Source organism: Petaurus breviceps, unplaced genomic scaffold (assembly GCF_028583685.1).
Source record: "Petaurus breviceps papuanus isolate PSGF00001 unplaced genomic scaffold, PetGlider_PUasm1.0 140, whole genome shotgun sequence".
Classification (NCBI taxonomy): domain Eukaryota; kingdom Metazoa; phylum Chordata; class Mammalia; order Diprotodontia; family Petauridae; genus Petaurus; species Petaurus breviceps.
Window position 1 is genome coordinate 50538524 of NW_027185698.1, and position 23739 is coordinate 50562262.

Below are 23739 nucleotides of genomic sequence, written 5' to 3' on the forward strand. Positions count from 1 at the left end.
CAAAACTAAATAACCACAGTAAAACTGTCTTAAAAATATATAAAGCAGAGAAATTAAAGCAGAATATTTTTGTGTGAGGTCTAAGCAATAAAACAGCACTGCTGCTTGGGAGAAGAGGGAAGATTATGGAAAACTTTCTGGAGAAGGTCCATTAAGTAGGGTTTAAAGAAATAAGTAAGCCTACTAGGCCTAAAGAAATCAAAGAAGAGCCGTGTAACCTTGGGCAAGTTACTTAACCCCAAGTGCCCTCCAAAAGGCAAAAAAAAAAAAAAAAGAAGAAGAAATCAAAGAAGAAAAGGATCCATATACACAAAAAATATTTATACTGGTCTTTTCTGTGATGGCAAAGAACTGGAAACAAAGGGGATGTCCATCAATTGGGAAATGGTTAAAAAACTGTTATATGGGTATAACAGAACCCTACTGTACCAAAGAAATGATGAAAGGAATAGTTTCTGAGAAACCTGGGAATATTTACATGAACTGATGCAGAATGAAGAGAGCAGAACAAGAGAACAATTTAAAGAACAAGTATACTTTAAAAACAAACAACTTTGAAAGACTTAAGAATACAATTATCTCTTAACTAGCCGTGTGACCTTGGGAAAGTCACTTAACCCCAATTGCCTTGCTTTCCCCCCTCCAAAAAAAAATTAATTTAAAAAATATAGGCAAAGAATTCAGTATGTGAGGAGGTAGAGAAAATTCTAAATTTAGGGAAAGTATGAGAAAAGACTCAAAGGCAGGAAAGTAAAGACCATATAAGAGAAATGGCAAATAACTTTGTTTGGATCCTTGGGTATTTGGCAGGTAGTATAGTTAAGAAAAAAGACTGAAAAGATGAGATGGTACCAGATAATTAAGATCTTTAATGCTACAGTATTTAAAACTTCTCTGGCCTTGGCTGCCTCAAATATAAGATGGGAAGACTGAACTAAGATGATCTCCAAGGTCCCTCTTTACCTTGATCAAGCCCATAATCCTAAGGCTTTGGCATTGTTTTCATTTCTTCCCTCTCAACCATGTCTTCCATCCTATTTTTCCCTGCTCTCCCTGAACCTACTTTCACAATGAAGTCATCGAATATCAAAATATACTTTAACTTAGAGGACCTTTACAATTTTTTTGAGAATTTCTCTACCACTTCATCTTCTACAATGTATGTTGGCACAAAATCTGCAATTATCTTTATGACAATCTTTGCCCACACTCACCATGAGAAACACAAAGCAATATGACCAAGCACCCCACAAAAAGATGTTTCTTATTCTGGGAGCATGATAAAACCAATGCCACTGACTCCATCATTTGCCTCTCCAAGGAAAGCAACTTGACAACTTCTGGTTTCACTTATGATGAGAATGTTAATAAGCAAATGGCTCAGTATATTAACCCATTTGTCAGTGGGCAGAAATCTCATATATAATCCTAACAGTTATTTTTACAGATGGCATAAAAAAAAACAACACATCACCCAATAACATAAAAAAAAATCATTAAAAGGTTTCAGAACCATAAGCAAGGTCATGACTTCTGAGAAGTGTGAAGCACGTCTCCCACCCCTTGGCGGAGAGGTGATTCTGTGAGTTCCTTTCTCAATTAACTCTGGTGGCTCTATTGTCTCTAAGATCAAAAAGAAATAACTCTGGTTAGCTTTGAAAGTCCTGTACACATTGGCTCCAATCTATCTTTCTGGCTTCACTAGATATTATTTTACTTTCCAAACTCAGCAATAGATCCAAACCAGTTTTCTCTCTGTTCCTCACAAGTAATAGTCCATCTCTCACCTACATGCCTTTGCCCTGGCTATCACACAGGTATGGCCATCACACATTCCCTCCTCACCTCAGCCTCACAGAGTCTATCTTTCCCCTTCTTCTGAATGAAGCTTTTCCTGACTCCCCACAACTGCTAGTGCCCTCCTTTATATTTAACTCCTCTGTATATAGCTATATTTAACTTTATATGGACGCTATTTGAAAAGATTAAGATTGATTTTACATACCATTTTCTTATTCATCTTATTTACAATTCATTGATTTTGTCCTATAAGTGCTTAAGTCACAAGTCTCTGTCTCTGAACTTAGTTCAGCTGGCCTGTACTGGCTTAAGGTTAAAAATCCAGCTTAAAAATCCTGCTCAAAGAATTTAAGTGATCTTTGAGAATACATATGAAAAGAAAAGGAGTCGGGCCTGATATCTTTACTCTACCAAGCTCTATCTGGGCCGCTATCTCACAGCTGGACTCAAGCAAAGAGCTTCTTAGTCTCATGAGAGAAGAGAGGTCGTTGCTAGCCCCCTGTTACCAAACTTCCAACCATTCAGGTTGTTCCCTACACCTCAGCTCTGTAATCAATCAAGCTGCCCTTAATCCTATGAGGTCATCTACCATGCTCTGTTCCTTGTTTTGTACTTCCCAAAACCTATAGAAAGGGAACTGTTCTTTTGCTTGGAGTCTTTGGTATTAATGGAGACAAGCCTATGACCTATTTATTGACAGGTAGCATGCCCCTGATAATAAGTGTTATCTTGCTCAGAGACCTGCCTCAGTTTCTTCTTTGTTAAAAGTCAAACATGACGCTATATATATTTTATATGTACATACTGTATTTCTCCACTAGAATGTAAGCTTCTTGTGAGCAGGGATTGCTTTATTCTTTGTACTTGTATCCCTATTAATGAATACTTGTTGAGTGACTAGAATGAAGTATATATTTTCAAAAAGGCCAGTGTGCTGATTTGTTTTGCCTGAATATACTCATTTCTTACAAGGGAGAAGATGGGTGGGGGTAATCATTGGAAAATGAAAGTGAGGTTAAAAAAAGGCATCAATAAAACATGTGAAAGAAAGAAAAATAAAACCCCTATCATCCTCAGCACTCACCACATCCTTTTTACTACAATCACTATGGTGGCGAGAGGTGCCCCAAAGAACTATTTTGTATTCTTTGTTTCACAGTTTGCTGAGGCCAAAGAATTAATCGTTTTCTAATAGTCAACCTGCTGGCTACTGAATGTCTCTCTGTGCAGGCTGATCCACAGTCAGCAGTCTACTGCCAGGCCCATAATTCAAAGCCTTTCTAGCTTGGTAAAACTTGCCAGAGCTAGGATGCTGCTGGGAAGGTCTTTAACAACTGAGGCTCCCCTCCATGCCACAGTCAGGCATCAGAGGGAGTTTTCTGCAGAGGAAGCCTTCTTTACTAATAACACTATACAAAATTTAAACCAATTTCAAAAATAAATCTTACTCATCTTTCCATCAACAGTAAGAGAAAGATCATTTCATTACAAGCAACTGGTGCTCAATTCTTTTAATCCCACACCCCCTTTGTCTGAAGGTTCAGACAATTCTTAGTGTCACCTTTAAAAAAAATTCTCATCCTCCTAACAGGGTGTCAATTTACCTACAACCCCTTTTAATTAAGCCAGCCATATCCCTGCTAAGACCACAGCTGGAGAATAAATTGGAATATAAACTCTCTAAGAACCCTACAGGAAAAGGAAAGTACCTGTCTGCAACCAAGCCTCACTGGTTGAGAGACTACAAAGGCCTCCAGCATTCAATCCAGTCCCATGGTGTCGCCTGTGATCTCTGGTGACCTAGTTAACTCAAGCCAGCTAACATCATTTTAAAAAATTCAGCTTTAGATAATGGAAACTTCCCCATAAAATGAAATATTCCTTTCCCCTTCTAGTCTAAATAAGCTGCTTAGAAATCCTCAGGTTTCCCACAATATATATTAATAACTCCCACTACTTCAGTGGATCAGTGATCACAGAGATGGAATTGCTCTTTCCAATGATGCTAATCACAACCTATCCAGGTCTGCCTAGGCTGGGCAATGCTTGTCCATATCTATTTCCAGATAGCTTGCCAATAATTTTCACATTTTACAACTCATCTTCACAGGCTCACACATCAAGAACTAGTAGGGACCTTGGGGCGCTGGTCCAACCCCTTCAATTTTGTAGCCAAGGAAACTCAGACCCAGTGAGGTCAAATGTCTTTCTCAGTTAAGTCAGCTAGAATCAGAAACCTGATCCTCTGACTCCTGAACCAGTGTTCTTTCCATAGTACCATTTCTGTTAATACTTCTAGTCCTTAAAGCCAGACCAGACATACTCTAGGAGGTGGGCAAGTGATTCCAAGCCTGACCCCTGATCCTCAGGCCCAAACTGCCCAGGAAAAATGGCAACTGAAGTCAGTTCAGCAAGAATCACATGCACAGCACTATGGAAGCCACTCAGGGAGACACAATGTTCATTCAGATCAAGGACCATCTCTGCTTTCACGTAGCTTACATTAAATACACAAAGAACTTTGCTGCAGATACACATTAAGTGAATGAGAAGCACAACAAAGATTTATGTGAGGGTCAAGGTAGGTATACCAAACAGCGAGGAGGAAAAGCATTTGAGCTGGGCTTTAAGAGAGGATTCCACAAATAAAGGACCATGGTAAGCAAAGGCACGGAGGCAGAAAACTAAGGGGGGAGAGGCAAAAGTATGAAAGACAGTAATTGTCTATTTAGTCTGGAACAGAATATGTAAAAAAGATCAGTAAGAAATAAGGTAGTGGAGAGGGAGGGAAGGCTCCCTGTCATTAGGAGCCTAGAATGCTGGGTTAAAGTTTCCCTGGCAGGCAACAAGGAGCCAATGAAGGGTATGGGGAAGAGTAAACACATAATCAAGTCTATGCATGAGGAAGAGGAATCAGGCAGGAACATGAAGGATGGCTGCAATCGTCCAGGTCTATATAGGGGGATGGCAACGGGAACAGAAAGGAGGGGACAAAAGTCAAAAAGATTGCAGAAGCAAAATGGCTAACAGTTTGAGAAAAATTTTCTTGAAAAATTGAGACTATGGTATATACAATGTCTATAAATGCAGTACTACAAATTTAACAAAAAAAAACTTCAAAATTCATACCGCTTTTCCTTTGAAATGCAGAGCTGATCAAAACCAGAGGTGTGCTCACTTCCTCTACTGAAGAGGCTCCATGGCCTCCTGTTTCAGACATCCCATGATCTCCACAAAGGACCAATAAATGGGGCAAAGAAGCCTCTCTCTCCTACAATTAAAAGGACAAACTTCTCAACTGCATCACAAACTGAAAGGCTGTTGTAAGCTCTAGTCCTTGGTCTGCCTCTCTCAGCACTGTAACATACATGAAATACTGGGAAAGGAGAAAAATAAGGCTCAGGAACTAAAAGAATCCATCTGGCCTAGCTCCTGAGGGCCTTACAGCCCTGAGGGATTCCTAATCATCCACTGCTGTTTAGAACTATCCAACTCTGATCTTCGGCAGTCCCATAGATCTCAGCTGTTGAAACACTACAGAAGAGCCAAGATTATGAGAAAATATACCCTAGGTGGACGGATGATTTCATCGGAGTAATGGAAGTACTAAGAAATAGGAAAGCAATATCTTCTAACCTGCAGGGCGGCTAGGTGGCACAGTGAATAAAGCGCCGGCCCCAGAGTCAGGAGGGCCCGAGTTGCAGCCTCAGACACTTAACACCCACACACACACACACACACACACAAAAACTAGCCATGTAACCTTGGGCAAGTTACTTAACCCCAATTGCCCTCCAAAAGACAAAAAAAAAATCTTCTAACATGGGAGTGGAAAAGGTAATACTCCTAAACAAATGCAGAGGAGCAGTCTGATGGCCATTCTGTGCTAATGAACGAGGGAGTGGCCATCTGAGGGTGAAAAGTACTCGCTCATATGTGCAAGGCTGTCCTCATCACGTCACTGAAAGTATCTTTCTACTCCCCGATCATAACAAATTTACTCCAATAAAATGGTTTGCTGCTTTGATATGCAGAGATTTGAATTGCAGATGAACTATAGGGATTTATGGATTGAACCCCCAAATTCACCTCTAAATGAATCAATAGTGGGCCCAGAAGTCTGACATACTTAAGGAAGTGACATACTTAAGGTCATGACAAGCTTCCATGTTAATATAATGTGGAGGTTTCTAAAAAAGTCTTCAAAATAAAAGCATTTGTGGAAGAAAAACAACCCTTATTACCCCACAGCACTCACAATACATTAGGGAAGTTAGAGGGCAAGATGTTATGCCAAAGAAATAAAAATCTCAGTAATCCCAGATGATTGAAAAGTACCATCATGCCATCCTTTACCAAATGTTTTTTGAACACCTATGGCACAAATTCTCCCTGAAATTATAATAAGGTTCAGGAATATTAATGTTTACCTAAAAGAATCTATGTCTGGGTAGGTAAAATGTGAACAGATATTTCTTATTAGTTCTCTTTCTTCGAAAAAACAAATAGCAACAGGAAAAAAAATATCTATGACCACCAGAACAATCGCCTCCCCACCCCCACGCTGCTTACCTTGGACAACAAAGAAATGTGTATCTTCTTTAGGATGTAATCCATCTCTTGAAGCTTTGGTCCTATCATAGGGCTGTGTGGCCCAGTTACGTGACCAATATGATCCAATCCTAGGTAGTGAAGTATTAGCATATCCCAGTCTTCCCTTTTCAATACATTGTCCAAATGCCTTGTAATATTATCATCCACCTTTAGAAGGAATGGAAAAATACCTTTAGAAGCCCATCTAATTTTCCCTCTCCTTTTCCCCAGTGGGTGAAAACGAAATAATGTGCTAAATCACACTGCTAAAGCAGGCTTTTCTCTTCTAAATAGAGTGAAATAACACTACTGTAATATTAGGCCAAAACAATGACAGACTTATTTTTTAGGTTTCAAGTGACATGATTTGCTCATGAAAGCTAAGGATAACAGCAGTTTTATCAACAATAATGTCCTAGTGATCCTATAGGACTATGAATTAGGGAAAACTATGATTGACAAAAAAATCAAAATTGTGAATGAAAGGGCAACAGAGAAACACAGAGTGGATCTAAATAAGCAGGCTGTATATAGCACTACTGGCAATGACTTACATGCAAGAAGTAGTACAAAAAATATTAAGGATAAACATGACCAGGAAAGGAAGAGGGTCAGTCATACAGTAAGACAAAAGAATGGAGAGTGTGAGTCCTGTCCTGCATCTGTAAGTTAAAGACCTGATTCACAGCCACCTGTGACCTGTGGGACCTTGGCCCAGTCACGTCCTTTCGGGGCCTCATTTGTCAACGAAGGAGTTACACTAGAGGACCTCTAAGATCCCTTCTAGATCTCCATTTATTTTTCTAAAACCAAGAGAAGTATCTTCAGTGACTTCAGTAGATTTTGCAAACTGTGTCTCTGGATAACAACTGCATTGGTGAGAAGACACAGCTGCAACCTGAACCAGGGAAAGGAGCAAGCCCATCAAAAAGAGCACGGCCCCTTCAGGTAGTAAATGGCAACGGAGGCCTCCTATGAGAGGAGTGAAGGACAAAGAACAACTCTCCGTGGAAGCAAAACCACCTCTGCAATGAAGATTTTTCCTCCCCAAATCAATGCAACGATTTCTATTAACAGCACCAATAATTTTGTCAGAAAAGGAATTACAGCTAAAATAGGCAGCTTGTTTTGGGCAAATCTGATTTGAAATCAGGAACATCTCAGTTTGAACTCTGAACAAGTCATTCAGTCTCTCCCAGTCTCAGTTTCCTCATCTGGAAAATGGGGATATTGTGAGGATCAAATGAAATAACATAAAGTGCTCTACAAACCTTAAAATATTATGTAAATGCTGTTATTATAATTATCATTATTATTACTTGTTAGAACATAAGGCAGAGAATAATTAAGTCTCAAACTAAATTACATAGTGGGAAGGGGACAATGATGTATCATTATTACTGATGATGATGACAATAATAACACTAGCAAGCATTCATACAGCACCACACTATGCACGAGGCACTATGCTGAGTGTCTTACAAATACTATCTCATTTGGTCCTCACAACCACCCTGGGAGGTAGATGATGTCATCCCCATTTACAGATGAGGAACTGAAGCAGACAGGTTAAGTGCCTTGCCCAGGTCACACAGTGAATGTCTGAGGCTGGCTGCTGTCCAAGAACTCATCTAGCTAATTCAGAGGCTCACCAGTAGGCTCACAAAGATTTCTGGCCAAGAAAAATGTCTATTAAGTTGTAAAGAGCTTGCGATCTGCATGAGTGGAAGGAGCACTGACACTGAAGAAATCATGGTTCCTTTGTCAAATCACTCACCTCTCTGAAATCTGACACAAAAAAGGAAGTTGTTCCATCATACTCCACAAAATGCTTTGGGAACAACTTAATCCATGTATCATCTCCATAAAAGATGATTCTTTTGCCAGCTGCTTTTGCCTGCCCAATGAGATTGTCTTCCAGCAACACGGGAGAATTAAAATTCATAACAGCATCAATAAAGCCAGGAATGCTTCCTGTCATTAGGGCCTGTGTAAGAAGAAACATTAAAAAATTAGCCCACAAAACCATGGACTCTCAGAGACAGACAGTATTAGGTAACATTTATAAAACAATTTAAGGTTCAGTCAGACTTCATAACCACCCTCAGAAGTAGTATTGTCATTTTACAGATGAAGAAAACAAGGTCCCTAGAGGTTTCAGTGATCCGTGATTTTTACAATGCATCATATTGCTTCTGCAAGAGAAAAATGATTATCTAGTCCAGGGGAAGGGAACTTGTGGCCTCAAAATCGCTTGTGACCCTCTAGGTCCTCAAGTGCAGCCACCTGACTGAATCCAAACTTCACAGAACAAATCACTTAATGAAGGATTTCTTCTATAAAACTTGGACTCAGTCAGAAGGTTGCACCCAAGGACCTAGAAGGCCACAGGTTCCCTTCCCCTGATCTAGTCCAAACCTCTCCCTTCACAAACACGTGAAATAAATTTCACAGTGTGGACATAATTTGCCAAAAGTCCTATAGCTAAGACATGGTGAACTGGGAATGGAGCCCTGGACTGACTCACATTCCATACTCTTCTACTTTACTGTGCTGGGACCCAAGGACAGCAATACTAATGGGGCTTAAATGCCAGACTAACGAGTGTAGACTCTGTCTTGTGCGCAACAGTTTTCTATCAAAGATTTATAAGCAACAAAGTGATATGGTATAGAAGCATTCCTAAAAGACTAATAAGAATGGCATAAGGAAAAGAATTGGAGATTAAGGGTTGCCCACTTAGGCAGGCTCCTGCAGTATGTGCAGGCTTCACATTTCATCAAAGGCATTGGTAGAAAACAGTGTACTGGAGAAATGGGAGACCAATGGCACAGAATGCTACATAGGCTGTCAGACCCAACTTTGGTCAGTTTCTTGAAGTTAAAAAAAAAATCTGTTATAAGGTGGCACAGTGAATAGAGCACCAGCCCTGGAATCAGGAGGACCCGAGTCCAAATCTGGCCTCAGACGTTTATCACAAAAACTAGCCATGTCACCTTGGGCAAGTCACTTAACCCCAACTGCCCTCCAAAAAAAAAGATTAAAAAAAAATAAAACCTTTTAAAAGGCATCAAAAAAAGTTTTGGGGTTTTTTTAAAAACACATATTGTAAAGGAGATCATTTTAAAGTGGGCCCTATTTTTTCCCTAGAAATTGGGCAGTATGTTCTTGACCAAGGCCTGACCACATCATTTTCCTGCTCAGGAACTACCACTGGTTCCTTATTGATTGCCCAGCCCTCTTGTCCTTCCAGGATGAGGTGATGCCATCTTTTCTTTGCACTGAGCAAAGTACCCTCAAGCCATGTGCTCAACAGCCTACACCAAGTTTTCTTAACCTGGTCTCTATGAACTAGTTTCTTTACATGTTGCTAACTACATTTCAATATACAGGCTTCCTCTATAATACGATGTTTTATTTTATGCACTTAAAAACATGATTCTGAGAAAGGCTCCTAGGCTTCCCCAGCCTGACTGCTCAAGGGCTCCACAGAGCCCAAAATGTTAAGGACTCTCTCCTGCTCTAGAGAAAACATTCTACTCTCTGGTCCCCTTCTGGGTCTCTTTTGCTCATATCCTAACCTAACACTCTTCCCTCACCCATCATTGAAATATCCACTTAAAAGTCAATTCCCACAGGAAATCTGTCCTGATTTACCCGTAATGACCTCATCACGCCAGGCTTCATAGAAGCACTCTGCTCTGAGCTTCTTCCATGTACTTAAGATGCATTATTGTCTATCATAGCTCTGTGTATATATCATCTCCCCCTACCAAAATAAAATATCTCTGAGAACAAGAAATACATCCATACAAACTTTCTCCCTTGCTGAGTTTAATACACCACTCTAACCACAGAAAACATTTTAACATTTGTTTGTTGTGCTAAATTGAAAAATTGAGAATCAAAGAAATTATTAAAAAGCCATAAAAACAAATAACCACTATAAATCTCTAAAATTGTATAAAATATGTTTAAATGCACAAAGTCATTGCGTTATAGAGTATTAGGCATGAGGGGAACTTTAGAAACCATCTAGTCTAACCATCTCATTTTACTGTACATATAAAAAAAAACTTTTAAAAGTCATACACTTGGGGCGGCTAGGTGGCACAGTGAATAGAGCACCAGCCCTGGAATCAAGAGGACCTGAGTTCAGATCCGACCTCAGACACTTGACATTTAGTAGCTGTGTGATCTTGGGCAAGTCACTTAACCCCAACTGCCCTGCCTTCCCCTATCCAAAAAGCAAAAAGGAAAAAAAAAAAGTCACACACTTTGGTTCTAGTGGCAAAGGGAACTTGAATCCAGATTTTCTAATGCTTAATCCAATGTTATTTCTACTAAACCACACTGGCTCTCTTTAAAAGTTTTATAAAATAGGTATAAGGGCACTGTTGATATCCAATTATACTCAGGCCTCCAAGGTACTGTGAAAGCAAATGCATGGTATATAATATAACTGTCATAAATCTGACCTAAAAATTATATGCTAGATAAAAATCAACACTGAACATTTAATTTAAATTATTTTGTTTGCCTTCTTCATCCCAAGGAATTTAGGAAGGTGATCTAGAAGACCTACATATTTTTCTAAAATGCTGTCCAGGAAAGTCTTGTTATCTCTCACTCACAAAAAATCCCTTGTAGCAAACAAAGGGATTCAAAATGATCCAAATGATCATTCTTTTTACAAAACAACAAAACCTGTTAACATCCAAAGACATCCTAAAAGAATCCATATATAATTGATCTGAAAACTCCAAAATATTATACAGGGTGTCCCAAAAGTCTTTGTATAGTTTTAAGCTATAATAGCTACATAAATGTTGAGGGTTATAATGGCTTAGAGAACTATAGTGCCTATATAGTCTGACCCTCCTGTTTATATATGAACACTACTTCCGTTTTTGTAAAATTAAGTTTGGACCAGATGGCCTGTAAGGTCCCTCCAGGCTCAGACAGGCAATGATGGGATTTCCTTTCTTCTTGACCTTATTCACCTTCTCAATTACTCAATCAACCAACTAGCATTTACTAAACACTTACTATGTGCCAGGAATTGTGTTAAATGCTATTGATACTAAGACAAAAGTCAGTCTCTGACCTCAAGAAATATACCGTATAACAGAGGAGACTATACCAACCTAGAAAGGTACATCCAAGGTACAAACAAATCAGAGAAGAGATCACAGTAGAAGGAAGGCACTAGCAGCTAGGAGGATGGAGAAAGGTCTCCAACAGACAGTAGCACTTTGGCCCAGGGAGATTTAGTCCCTTTAGCGTCAAAGGCAGAATGCTTAAGTGGCCAGAGCACAGGATGTGGAGTGCAAAGACCTGAGTTCAAATTCTGGCTCTGTCAATCACTACCTGTGTGAAGCTGGACAGGTGACTTGGACTCTCTGGGACCCACTTTCCTCATCTGTAAAATGGGGAATGGGCCAGATGACCTCTGAGGTCTCTTCCGTACCTATGATAAATCTATGACCCTACAGAGACCTTCCCAATCCGGTACCACTCTCTTTTCAGTCGTTTCTCATATTTCATACTTCCCTCCATATCCTCTATGAACCACACAAACTTGGGCTATTTACCATCTCCCTCACATTCCCCACAATTTCCAGATTTAGGCCCTTTGCTAACTCTCTATCTAGATTTCCCCTCCTGGCCTACTGAATTCCTTACCAGTTCTTTAAGATCCACCCAACAGGCAGCCTCCTCCATCAGATCTTCCCTCATCTCCTTCAGGCAGTAACAACTTTTCATCCCCTAAGCCTCACACAGAACACTTTGCTTGCACTTCACTAGTAGATTTAGACACCGTTGTTTTTTTCCTACAGTTATCTACTTATCCTATTACCTTGCTAGACAAAGGTCCAAGAGAGCAATGGAGAGGTCTCGCATTAGATTTGTAGTTTCCTCAATATTAGGGATAGGGTTCTATTTAGAGCAAATACATAATGTTTGTTGAACTGAATCATGCACACAAATTTCCCAAAAGAGAAACATCTGTGAATATGGGCCAGTCCCAGTGAGACAGTATTAATCCATCTCATTTTATCCCAAGTGACACAAAGCAGTTCTTCTCTGTTACTTTCTTCAGTATTTTCTTGGGGCCTCCTTTAGCTAGCTGTTGACTTGTTTTTCATGATTTTCTGGCATCATTTTCATTTCTCTTCCCAATTTTTCCTCTACTGCTCATGCCTCATTTTCAAAATCCTTTTTGAGCTCTTCCATGGCCTGCGACCAATTCATGTTTTTCTTGGAGGTTTTTGATGTGGGAGCTTTGACTTTGTTGTCTTCTTGTTTTATGTTTTGTCACCAAAGTAAGATTCTACAGTCTGAGGTTTTTTTACGCTGTTTTTTCATTTTCCCAGCCAAATACCTGACTTTCTAATTTTTTGTCAAGGAAGGACTCTGCTTCCAGTGGGGGTGGGGATGGGTGTACTGTTCCAGGCTTCAGGGGTTTTGTGCAGCTGTATTCAGAGATATTTCTAGGGACCTGTAAATTTTCAGCTCTTCCAAAGTGATATGTTCAAAGAAGAGGTGTTTACTCCTCTCCCTATCTGCAAATTCTTTTCTGTCTTGGAACTGTGAGGAGGATTTTCTTCCCACCGCTGCCACAAGCTCTACCATGCCAGTGTTCCTTCCTCCTCACCCAAGGACTGCCACCCAAGACTGCGACCCAGATTCAAGTAGGGCAAAGCAAGAGAATCCTGCCTCAGTGTCACCAAAGAGATCCCTGCAATCTCCTTCTGATCAGTCACTCAATCTCCCACAGTCTGTGAGCCCTGAGGCCCAGTCTGGCCCTTCTGTGCCAGTGCAGCCCATACTGGACTGTGCTGCACTCCTAGCCTGGTACAACAAACCTTTCCTCAAGCACTCAAGCAAGTCCCTGCTTTTACTCCACCCTCTTGGCTCTGCCCCCCAGTTCTTCTCTATTGGTGAAGAATCACTGCCAGGATCTCAGAATGAGAGATTACTGTCCAAGTCATTGCAAAAGAAGCTCAAATAAGACAAACTCAAAGGACCCCACTGTGTAATGTTCCATGCCAGAGCACTGGCTACTATTGCCACTGGCTGGCAACCTAGGGCCTGAAGATCTTTGGCTCAGAGTGAAAGAAGGAGCCAAAAGAGAGGATGGGAGCTTACTTCTTCACCAGGCTGTCCTTGGGACTGACAGAAAATGTTCAAAATGGAACCCAGCAAGAAAGGCAGACTGCCTGTGAGAGGGGGAGGGGAAGGCCTAAGTAAGAAACCAAGGTCAGCCTGGACAGCAAAAAATTCAGAAGGTCTTGCCCATAAAACAAAGAGAAAACACATGGAGAAAAGAGGAGAAAAAAAGTAGAGAAGACTAGTCACATTAAAAATGAGAACACTCAGTACAACATGGATCACAAGGGAATGAACATCATTGGAAGTTATATATATATCACCTACATCATGAGAATCAGTCAGATGGAAAGCACTGGATGTCAATTAATAATACATTCCAACCATCATGTGGGACTAAAAGGTGGAAGCAACTAAAAAGATGCAAGGTGGGAAATGCCCAAGCAATGACAGGATTCTTCCTGTACGTGTCAAGGAGGGAATTGTACAAGGCCCCCATAGACACATTCACATTACGCTCCATGTGGTCAGATGCCTCTGCATTGTAAAGTATCAAAACTGCCACACTCCTGTTTAAAAAAGGTGACCTGAAAAGTCTCAGACAAAAGTGCATGGACAGAAACTGCCCAGGAAAAGAAGACATGGAGGGGCTCTGATCAACACGAGTGTAACTGGCTCCCACCCCAATGAAATACAAATGCAAGAATGAGAGGGGTGAGGGAAGTAGCAGTCTAGGGGAAAGGCAGCGGGAATGCAGTATACGTACAACTGCTTTCTGAAGAAGTCTCAGCTGAGAAGAGAGAGGGGACAAGCAAGACCATACTCATGAACACACATCCACAGCCAAACGACTCTCATTGTCAACATTCTGTTCCAATCATCTTAATACTTTCCTCTCTAGGTTCTAGTTAACAGGCATGTAAAGCCCTCTGCATAAGTGCCAGCTAGGATCATCATCATTATTATTAACCCAGAAAAGACCCTGAAGATTGCTCTAGGATGATCAGGCTGTCTTCTATAAAAATTACATATGCCTAGAGTTCCCGGCTATATAACATCATCTCTTCATAAGGGGACCACTGAAAACTTAAACAAACAGGGCTCACTCTATAGTGAGTAAAAGGGATCAAGGAACCCAGTAGTTTGTTAGTCAAATCAAATAAATACTTGGCTTATTATAACTAAAGTTAGGATCAGAAATGTATAGGGGCGGCCAGGTGGCGCAATAAGAGTGCCGGCCCCGGCGTCAGGAGACCCGGGATTGGTTCCGGCCTCAGATACTTGGCATCCACACAAAATAACTGGCCATGTAACCTTGAGCAAGTTACTTAACCCCAATTGCTTATAAAAAAAATTTTTTTTTAAATAAATAAAAAAAAAATATATACAACGTTCAGTCATTTTGATCATGTCTGACTCTCCATGGCCCCACTTGGGGTTTCCTTGGCAAAGATACAGCAGGGATTTGCTATTTCCTTCTTCAACTCTTTTTACAAATGACAAAATTGAGGCAAGCAGGGCTAAGTGACTTGCCCAGAGTCACACAGCTAATAAATGTTTGAGGCTGGATCTGAACTCACAAAGATGAGTCTTCCTGGTTCCCAACCCAGGGCTAACCACTGTGTCACCTAGCTTCCCTGTATATGATACAGATTTTATTTTTATGCTTGTATAAGGATACTACCTCATTTATGCCCTCTTTACTTTATTTTGTTTGCTCCTAAAAACTTTTGGAAAATTCCTGTCTTGATTCACGTGAACTAAAAGGAAAGAGTTTCCTTTCTTACACATACATCAGCTTAAGCACCAGCAAGAAAGTGGTCAAGTCAAGTCAAATAAGTAAGGAACTCAGGAGAGAAAGAGTCAAAGACGACTATGGATTTTCACTTCTAGCTTAAATTTTCTCAATTATATGTAGAGCTTAGCACAGTGCCTAGTACACAACAGGCGCCATGTAAATGTCAGTTATCTCTTTAGTTGTCTCAACTAAATCTCACCTCACTTTGAAGGCTTGGGGGGAAAGGAGCTCTCTGTTTTACAAAAGCATAGAGCTTGCAAGACGTAGTCTATACCCAATGCTTCTATTTCCTAACTACCCACTCACTCTACTGAAATTGTTCCTTTTAAGGTCACCAACCACCTCTTTTACGGTGAGATGTGATAACCTCTGCCCAGCTGGAGACCTTCTAGAGCTCTCTGCTACTTTTCACCCAGCTGACCAGCCTCTCACACTGCATGTTCCCTCCTCCCGTGGCTTCACCAAGGAGCCACTCTGGTTATTTTTCTAACTACTCCTGTTGCTGGCATGGTTCTAGGGCTTCTTGGAAAACAATTATCTACTATAACCCCTTACTTTTAAAGATGAAGAAATCATGTGCTTATCCAAAGGTTAAAAACATTCCAATTGAGTCAGAAACATATTAAGCAGAGCTGGGATTCTGCATCACCTTTGAATTCTAAACCTCTAGCTTTTCCCACTAACCACAATGCCTTTTCTCTTCCTGCCCTATACTCTCTCTCTATTTGCAAGCTTCTTCATTTCTATAACTTCCAAATCAACATCTCCAGGTCTGTCTTCTCTGCTGAGCTCAAATTTCATCTCCAGTTGCCTACAGGACACGGTCACCTGCATGTCTCAACCATACTTCAAACTCAACATGTCCCAAATAGACATGTCCCTTATTTTCTTGGCCCTAAACGTGGCCCTCCTTCTGGCTTCTTTGACTCTATTTTGTGGCCCCACCAGGCACCAACTCCCAAACCTGAAACGCTGGTTGGTGTGACTCTTCTTTCTAGCCCACCCTTCAGACTACCACAACTTCTCCACCCACTCCTTTATCTCTGTTCCTAGGGCCATTCTGATGAGGTGCTTGGGCCCCAGCCAAGATCATGTCTCTGGAAGCCTCTCAATTTCTCAGTAGGCTCCTATCCTGCGAGAAAAATTTCCCTCGCTTCAGAACACATTCTTTTATCAGGAGACGGGATGTCTGGCCCAAAGATTTTTGTCCCTGCCTGGCCCAAAGACTCTCCCTCACGCCAGACCCCAAGGTCCACGTCTCTAACAACTCCTTCAATATCTGGTATCAACAAAATTAGCTCTGCAACACGCCCTTCATTTTCCCATCCATAGCTCCCCAAAGCACGTGGAACCCTTGCATTACCTAACTAGCATCCCTGGTATTCCTTTCCCATGCCCCTTTTCCATATAAGCCTCACTATCTCACAGATTCCCTAAGGATCCTTGCTGGTTTTTGCTAAACTTTATGCCACTTGACTAAGAGAAGGCTTTATTCCAGGCAACTCTGCTTTGGCATTCTCAGGGTCCCAGAACCCCCAAACCTCATCAACTCCACCACTACAGGCCCTCATGACCATTCACCTACAACATCACAGATACATGCACAGGTCTCTCCCACCTCCACTCTCTCCTGTTTCAATCTATCCTTCATACTGTTGCCAAACTATCTTCCTTAGTCACTGACCAAGAGGCAGCATGGTACAGTGGACAGAGCTGGCCTCAGTCAGGAACACCCAGGCTTAATTCCCAGGCTGCCTAACAGGGAAAGTCATTTAACTTATCAGAGCCCCTATGAGCTGCAGAGCAGGTACCTATCTGCACTGGTTGAGAGTTTCCTCATTGGGAGTTACCTATACCAATGAACTCGAAGTGGGAAGGAGTGGTGCTACCAAAAGCTCACAGAACTGGCTACATTACTCCCAGACTCAATCTTCTTCAGCGGTTCCCCATCATCTATCAAATAAATAACGTCTTTGCCTAGCCCAATCCAGCATCTCCTCCACAAACACAACACACATCTCTCCTAGCTCATGGTATTATTGACTTCCATTCCTCCCTCCCCACAATACATTCCCTTCTGCCCTGCTAACATGCCCTATACTCTTTCACTTTGGTGCCATATTAAACTTTATTTGAGAAACATCCTCCTCCTGTTCTTCACTGGCTGAATTCCTACCTCCTTTAAATTCAAACGAAATGCTACACTCTTCAGTAATGATCATCTCTAATCCCAACAGGTCACTAACACATTGTTTACACATTTCTAATGCACTAACACAGTATGTCCCAGAAATCTCACTGCCTTTTAAAGCTATTAAAGTATACAAAGAAAGAGGCAGAAGTGCCAGTTATTAAGGGTTAATGCTGCACTAAGACTTTTGGGACACTGTATTCTGTCTCTTAGGTATCTGTTCATGTCTTCTCCCCTCCCAGAGTTCAGGGACCACACCTTAGTCACACCTGGTATCTGCCCTGGTACCTATGACAATGCTCTGTGTCCAGAGATGAATGAACAAAGAACTTCCTCTAGTTCAGGCTCTTCTATGAAGCAGTTCCACAGTCACTTTATCTCTCCAGGGTGCATTCCCTCAGATGTTAAGATGACATGTTTGGACTCCGTCTCCTCCAAGATCCCTTTTGGTTCTAAAACTCGATGACTCTTTAAACTTCTAGACTGTAATGATTAAACACAATCATGCACAGAGGTGGAAAACCAGAAGCGAGATCTTGCTGAACAGTAAAGCGACAGCTCCTTCCTCCATCAGATCTCGCCTAGATCCTTTCTAAGGCCAAAGATTCCAAAGTGCTTTTCCTGCGGGATTCATTATGCAAGCACTGACTTCCACTGCTAACAGAAGGAACAATACCATGTTATTGGGGACATTTTCAGATTATCTCCTGCATTACTATTAAGCCCAAAGTTAACTTACACAGAGTGGGAGAGAATAAAGGTATATTAAGTGTGGATTCTAAGAACCTGGATATACAGAGCCTCTCTGAACCACAAGAGAGTTAAACTATGAGGTTACAGAACATCATATCAAACTGTTTACCTTGATTCGAGGCAGAGTGACAGTAGGTGGCTTTGCTTCTGCTATAAAACTATGAGTGAATCCTTTTTCTATAAGATATGTTGTATAAGGCATGAATTGTACACCCTTTGATCCAAACACAAAATCACCTCTTAAGCCGTCTACCAGCATTATAACAACTTTTCTGAAGAGAGGAGGTGGAAGCTGGGTCCAGTTGGAACTTGTTCCTACAAAGTATTTAAAAAAGGGAAAAGAAAAGAATTTGAATTCCTGTGGCACAAAATTGCTTAACAGTTAACATTAAAAATACGCTAAGGTCTACTGCAAAATGATGGGATGTTTACTAATAATGATACTACTGTAGTAATACATACATCACAAATTATATATTGTATATGTAATTATATTTTATATTATCTATATATTATTTTGAACCAAAGCTAGTTCAAATACTGTGTTACATATATCCAATAGAACCTTGCTGTAATTATGCTCTGCTACTGAGCTTGTAAAGCAGTTCTACTGAACTTCATACTACCTGTGAACTCTATTTCCTTCTCTAATAACTTTTCCAGATAGCAATATAAACTCTCTAGACCTTCTACTGCCAAGAAATGAAATGCCGATGATCATCATATTCAATACAAGAACATTTACCATATAGTTTACATTAATCAATAAGGATTATTTTTAAATGCCTTCTATGTGTCCAGCAATGTGTTAGGCCTTTAAAAACAAAAATGCAACAGGCCTTTACTTTAAGAGCTTATATTGCATTGGGGGTAATGTGTACACATCCAAGTATATACAATATAAATTCAAGGTTATTTAGGGTAAAGAAGGTACCAGTAGCTGGAGGTGGAAGGGGTCAAGTCAAGCCAACAAGCATTTATGCCAGGTACTGTACTAAGCACTAGAGAAACAAAGGAAGTTAAAAAAAAAAAGTCTGGAAAGGTTTTATGTAAAAGGCAGTGTCTGAGCTGAAGAAAATGGGATGCTTAAGAGCAGAGGTGAAAAAAGGAAATCATTCCAGGCATGAAGGACAGCCATAAAGAAAACATAGTAGAAGAGCAACAGAAACCAATATAACTCACAACCATGGGGAAAGGAAATGAAAGAGTACAGCAAGCCAAAAACTCCAGTAAGGAAAAAGGAATGTGTGACCTCTGGGAACGACAAAAGAAGGCTTTCCTAGGGGAAGCAAAAAGTGACACAGTCTCCAATTATGTTTGTGATGAATCTTATTCTACTGGAGGAACAGGTAGGAAAGTGGTGTTAAAGGAGACCAAGAGGAGGGATACATGAGGGATGGAAGAAATGGCCAGGGGCCATCCAAATAAATAAAGATCAGTACAAGTCAAGAAAAAAGGCTAAGAAATTATTCTAAGACTTTATCATTACAAATTAATAACTATTGAGAAGGTTGATATCCTCTCATACCAACCCATATAATTTCTAAACTTAAAAAAAAAATCAAACCCTATGGACTCTCAAGAGGACTGCCTGCGTACCTGCTCAGGGCCAGGATACGGGAGGAAGACTCTTTAGAAAAGACCCTAGTCAGAAATAACAACCAGTTGTAGCTAATAGAGAGCAAGAAAGTCAGTCCCCATGGACCACCCCAAACAAGAAAGAAGGTATCAGTGGAGCTGTGCTTTGATTGAATAATTTCACTATTACCAAAAAGGCACAATACTAACATGGCATTGGACTACCTAAAGAACTGATGCTGAAGTTAATACTGGCACAGGGAGAAGAGTAATTTGGGGAATTGGCAGCATGTAGCAGAGGATGGATGGATGTTTGGGAGGAGCTCAGCAGAAGTGGGAAGTCATTCTGCCTGGTTCTCAAAGCTACATAAGCTACAGCAAACCATGGACGAGGACACATAAGGTAATGATTGGAAGCGTACTGCAGATGGGCTACTGGAGGTCAAGCAAGCTGGGGGTGAGGAAATGGTATGGAAGATGGTCAGTCCTCAAGCAGTGGTGTAAAAAACAAATGGAAATGGGAGGCACTAATTGAGACACAACGATCCCTGCAGACTGCAAAAGGATTGTTTTAAAATGCAATGTTCTATCTGTTTTATTGTATTTTTCTTTCTTTTCTTAAATATCTCCCAATCACATTTTAATCTGGTTCAGGTCTCTTTGGAGGCCACAAGCTTTATGCTTGACACCTCTGCTCTGCTTTTGGATAATCCTGAGCAATCACTGACAATTTACAGTCATACACACAAGGGTAAGGAATGCCAAATATGGTAATGATTACTCATATTTGTATAGTACTTTAAAATTCAAAGTACTCTTTACATCTACTTAACAGTAGAATATTATTAGTCCCATAAGAACACAGAGACTCAGGATGGTTAAGTAAATCCACAGTTACAGTGACGTGTCAGAGTAAAGACTCAAATCTAGGTCTCCATTTATGATATCTCTGAATCAGAAATTAAAGGTAAAATCGGTTCATGCTTTTTTATTTGCATCACCCACCACACCGAATGCTACTGTGGATTAGATAGTTGCAAAAGCTTGGGGGGGGGGGGAGCAGGGTTCTTTGAGGGAGTTAGGGGAGAACTGGACAACTGGACAGTCACTCAGCTCTCTGCAGGATGCCAACGAGCAATAAATGTATCACACCGTTTTATATTCTCTTAAGTTCCAGGACATTCTCTGGGTATCATCAGAAGGACTCCCCGCCCCACCCCATAAAATGGACAATCTTCTCTCACATAAGTGGAAGATGTTTTGATATCAAGACCCAGTCAGGAAGAAAAGCTCATGACTGTTCCTCTCCCTTCTTTCTAACCCAGGGAACATGTTACATGCATTTACATGGGAAGGACAATAGAGGAATATACATCCAACATATATTAACAGGGAAGAGGGGAAATGTTTGTATACCTTCCTGATGTCATTCAAAGATTCTGAAATGATTTTAAAAATACAAAACAAAAAATCTGCACTTAGAACCATTTTTCAAGGGGTCAGTAATATCCCAGTGAATAAAGTTTCATACCAGTGAAGCTGAGTGACCAGGCTCTAAAACAGGTCATTTTAAGTTTTGAAGTATCATCCTCCCAAGAATATACACATTCATATCTGAAGAAGCTAATACTTTCTTTGTGGGACAAACGGCTCCCAAACCACTGAGACTCACTATCCCAGTTATTGTAGACATCATGCTCTGCTAGGCAATGATGGAATGGAACTAGCACACAAGTATGCAAATGTCTTTTTCCCCATTGGGGGTGGGGTCCTGGAGAAGAGTGGTTAAAACCCAGGACCAGAGGAACTAGTTCTGCAGGCCATAGAAAGTTGGGTGTGGGAGTTACAAACCAGGGTTGTGTGCCTCAGAACCACTGGGGAGAGGGATCCCGCACTGAAACCTTGCCAGAGCAGCATCCTTTCAGTAGTAACACTGTGCTACATGTGCACAGGTTCCCAAGTCACATTGCTGGACTCTAGGTGATTAATTATGTCTGTCCTGGCTGCAAAATGTGCCTACTTTATTTCCCCTAATGTCAACTTTGTGCAACTCTAATTTACATCCAATTCCCACAAAAGTCAAGACATCACTTTATGATGTACTTTGTCCTGGTTTTATTTAAAATGGGAGGAGGGGTCTAAGGCTCCTGTCTCTTTGCTGCTTTTAACGAGCTTTACAAAACACGAACTAAAAATTCACCATTATAAACCTATGGGGCCCAAAGAAGTTGGAAACACAAAGCCCTGCACATAGTAGGGCTTCAATAAGTTTTCATGAGCTGAACTGAAGGAAGCGGGGCGCTCTTGCCTGGGTCAGGGTACAGGCAAACCGAAGGCATCTTTGGGGAGGGCAGGAAGTCAGGGGCTGGATCTTTGGGGACGTAGGTCAAGGCTGAGGCAGGGAAGGGTGTGAGTTGAGGGCAAGGACCCCAAAACGGCAGAAGAGCCCAGAGGTCCCGTTAATTGTGAGCGGATCTTCTGTCAGACTTGGGGGAAGCCCCTCCACCCCCATCCAATGAGAGCCCTTACCTGGGGGGCAAAGGGAACTTAGGAAAGGAAGAAGCCCACCCCCCTTAGCTGAAGTGTAAGGGGGAGGGCACCGGAGGGAGGGCAGAGAGAAGGGGTATGAAGGGGTGGGTGCTGGGGGGGACGGGCATGAAGGGGAGGTCCCCTCCCTCACCTACGGTATGGGGGGCACCAAAGAAAGGCTCCAGGGGGGAGGGCGGGGGAAGGGCAGGCAGGGAGAGGGCAGGAGTAGCGAGGAGCCCAGGGACCGAGGGAGGGGAGGCTCAGCCTCCGTACCTGCCGCGGGCTCCGGCGCAGGGGGCAGGGGCTGGACCCGGGACGCGGAGCGCACCGACACCGGGAAGAAACCCCGGAGAAAGACAGCGACCCCGAGCACCTCAATCACCACGCAGCAGGCGGCGAAGGCCCCGGAGCCTAGCCGCATGGCGGCTTGTGTGCCGCCGGCCCCGCAGAGCCCCCCAGGCAGCCCTAGCAGGAGCTCGAGTCTGGCCCCAGCCAAAGACCTAATACCTGCACCAGGGGATGCCGACGACACATAGTGAGCATGCGTGCTTGCACCCCTTCCGTGCGTGAGCAGGTTCCCGGGGATCCCTGTGATTGGTGCTCAGCTAATGGGGGCGGGGCTTTGGAGTCCTACAGGAAGTAAGTTTATCAGTACTTCCGCCCAGTAGGTTTTAAGTTCGACTTGGGGGTGGAGGCTATCTCTAGTTTGGGATACTAGTTTCCATATTGTCGTCTTGGAACCCGGCTCAGTCTCCTGACTCGAACCGAGGTGCCCCCTCCAAAGTCGCCCCCGAGAAACACGCGATTCAAGCTCAGCCCCGCCCCTCGACGGCTCAGCTGGAGGTACTTTGGCGTTTGCGGCCTTGCTGTGCTGGTGTCGCGCATGCGCATGTACCTGTGCCTACAGCTGGGCCTGTTGGCATGCTGACCTGGGACAAGCAGAAAAGACCGGATCCCTGTCTTCCCTCTCTCAAGGGGCTGGTGTTTGCACTGCTCCGGGCCCCATCGACGGCGGCATTTTTTTTTTTTTAATTTTGGAGATTCAGACCGTAAATTCCCTGCACCAATGCAGTTCAGAGACTCGTTAATAACTTAGTTGTGAAGATCCTTCCCTAGGAGGGTGAATGATTAGGTGAAGTCATATCTTTCAGACTCTAAAGCCAGCCCTTTCTCAAACAACCCTTAAGAAGAAAAAGCAAAAACTCGAGCGCGGCGTCTAGAGCCTTTGTGGCTATAAACGTCTGAAAATTCTGAGCCCTGGCGAGCAGCCCACCAGTGCTTTCTCTTTCCTCTACCTCTAGAAATTTGGAGCCCCTCTCTACCTGGCCCAGTGGTTGCAGTATTCCGCTATCACTCAAAGAACGCGAGCGTTCTCTTGATCCCC

General features: G+C 42.0%; 1 protein-coding gene across 7 annotated transcripts in view; it reads right to left on the reverse strand.

The window, feature by feature from the left end:
- Nucleotides 1-23739, reverse strand: part of PIGG (phosphatidylinositol glycan anchor biosynthesis class G (EMM blood group)) — a 163623-nt gene that overhangs the window by 73119 nt on the left and 66765 nt on the right. For 3 of the 7 annotated variants that reach the window (XM_069072753.1, XM_069072737.1, XM_069072745.1), the window contains 4 exons: nucleotides 18358-18563; nucleotides 8171-8380; nucleotides 6373-6561; nucleotides 4930-5071 (listed from right to left, as the gene is read on the reverse strand). In XM_069072753.1, coding sequence (XP_068928854.1) covers nucleotides 4930-5071; nucleotides 6373-6561; nucleotides 8171-8380; nucleotides 18358-18563 — 747 coding nt within the window. Of the gene's footprint in view, nucleotides 1-4929; nucleotides 5072-6372; nucleotides 6562-8170; nucleotides 8381-18357; nucleotides 18564-22628; nucleotides 22924-23739 lie in introns of those variants that run through there. The other 4 variants (XM_069072728.1, XM_069072718.1, XM_069072761.1 and 1 more) reach the window with 4 other exon arrangements.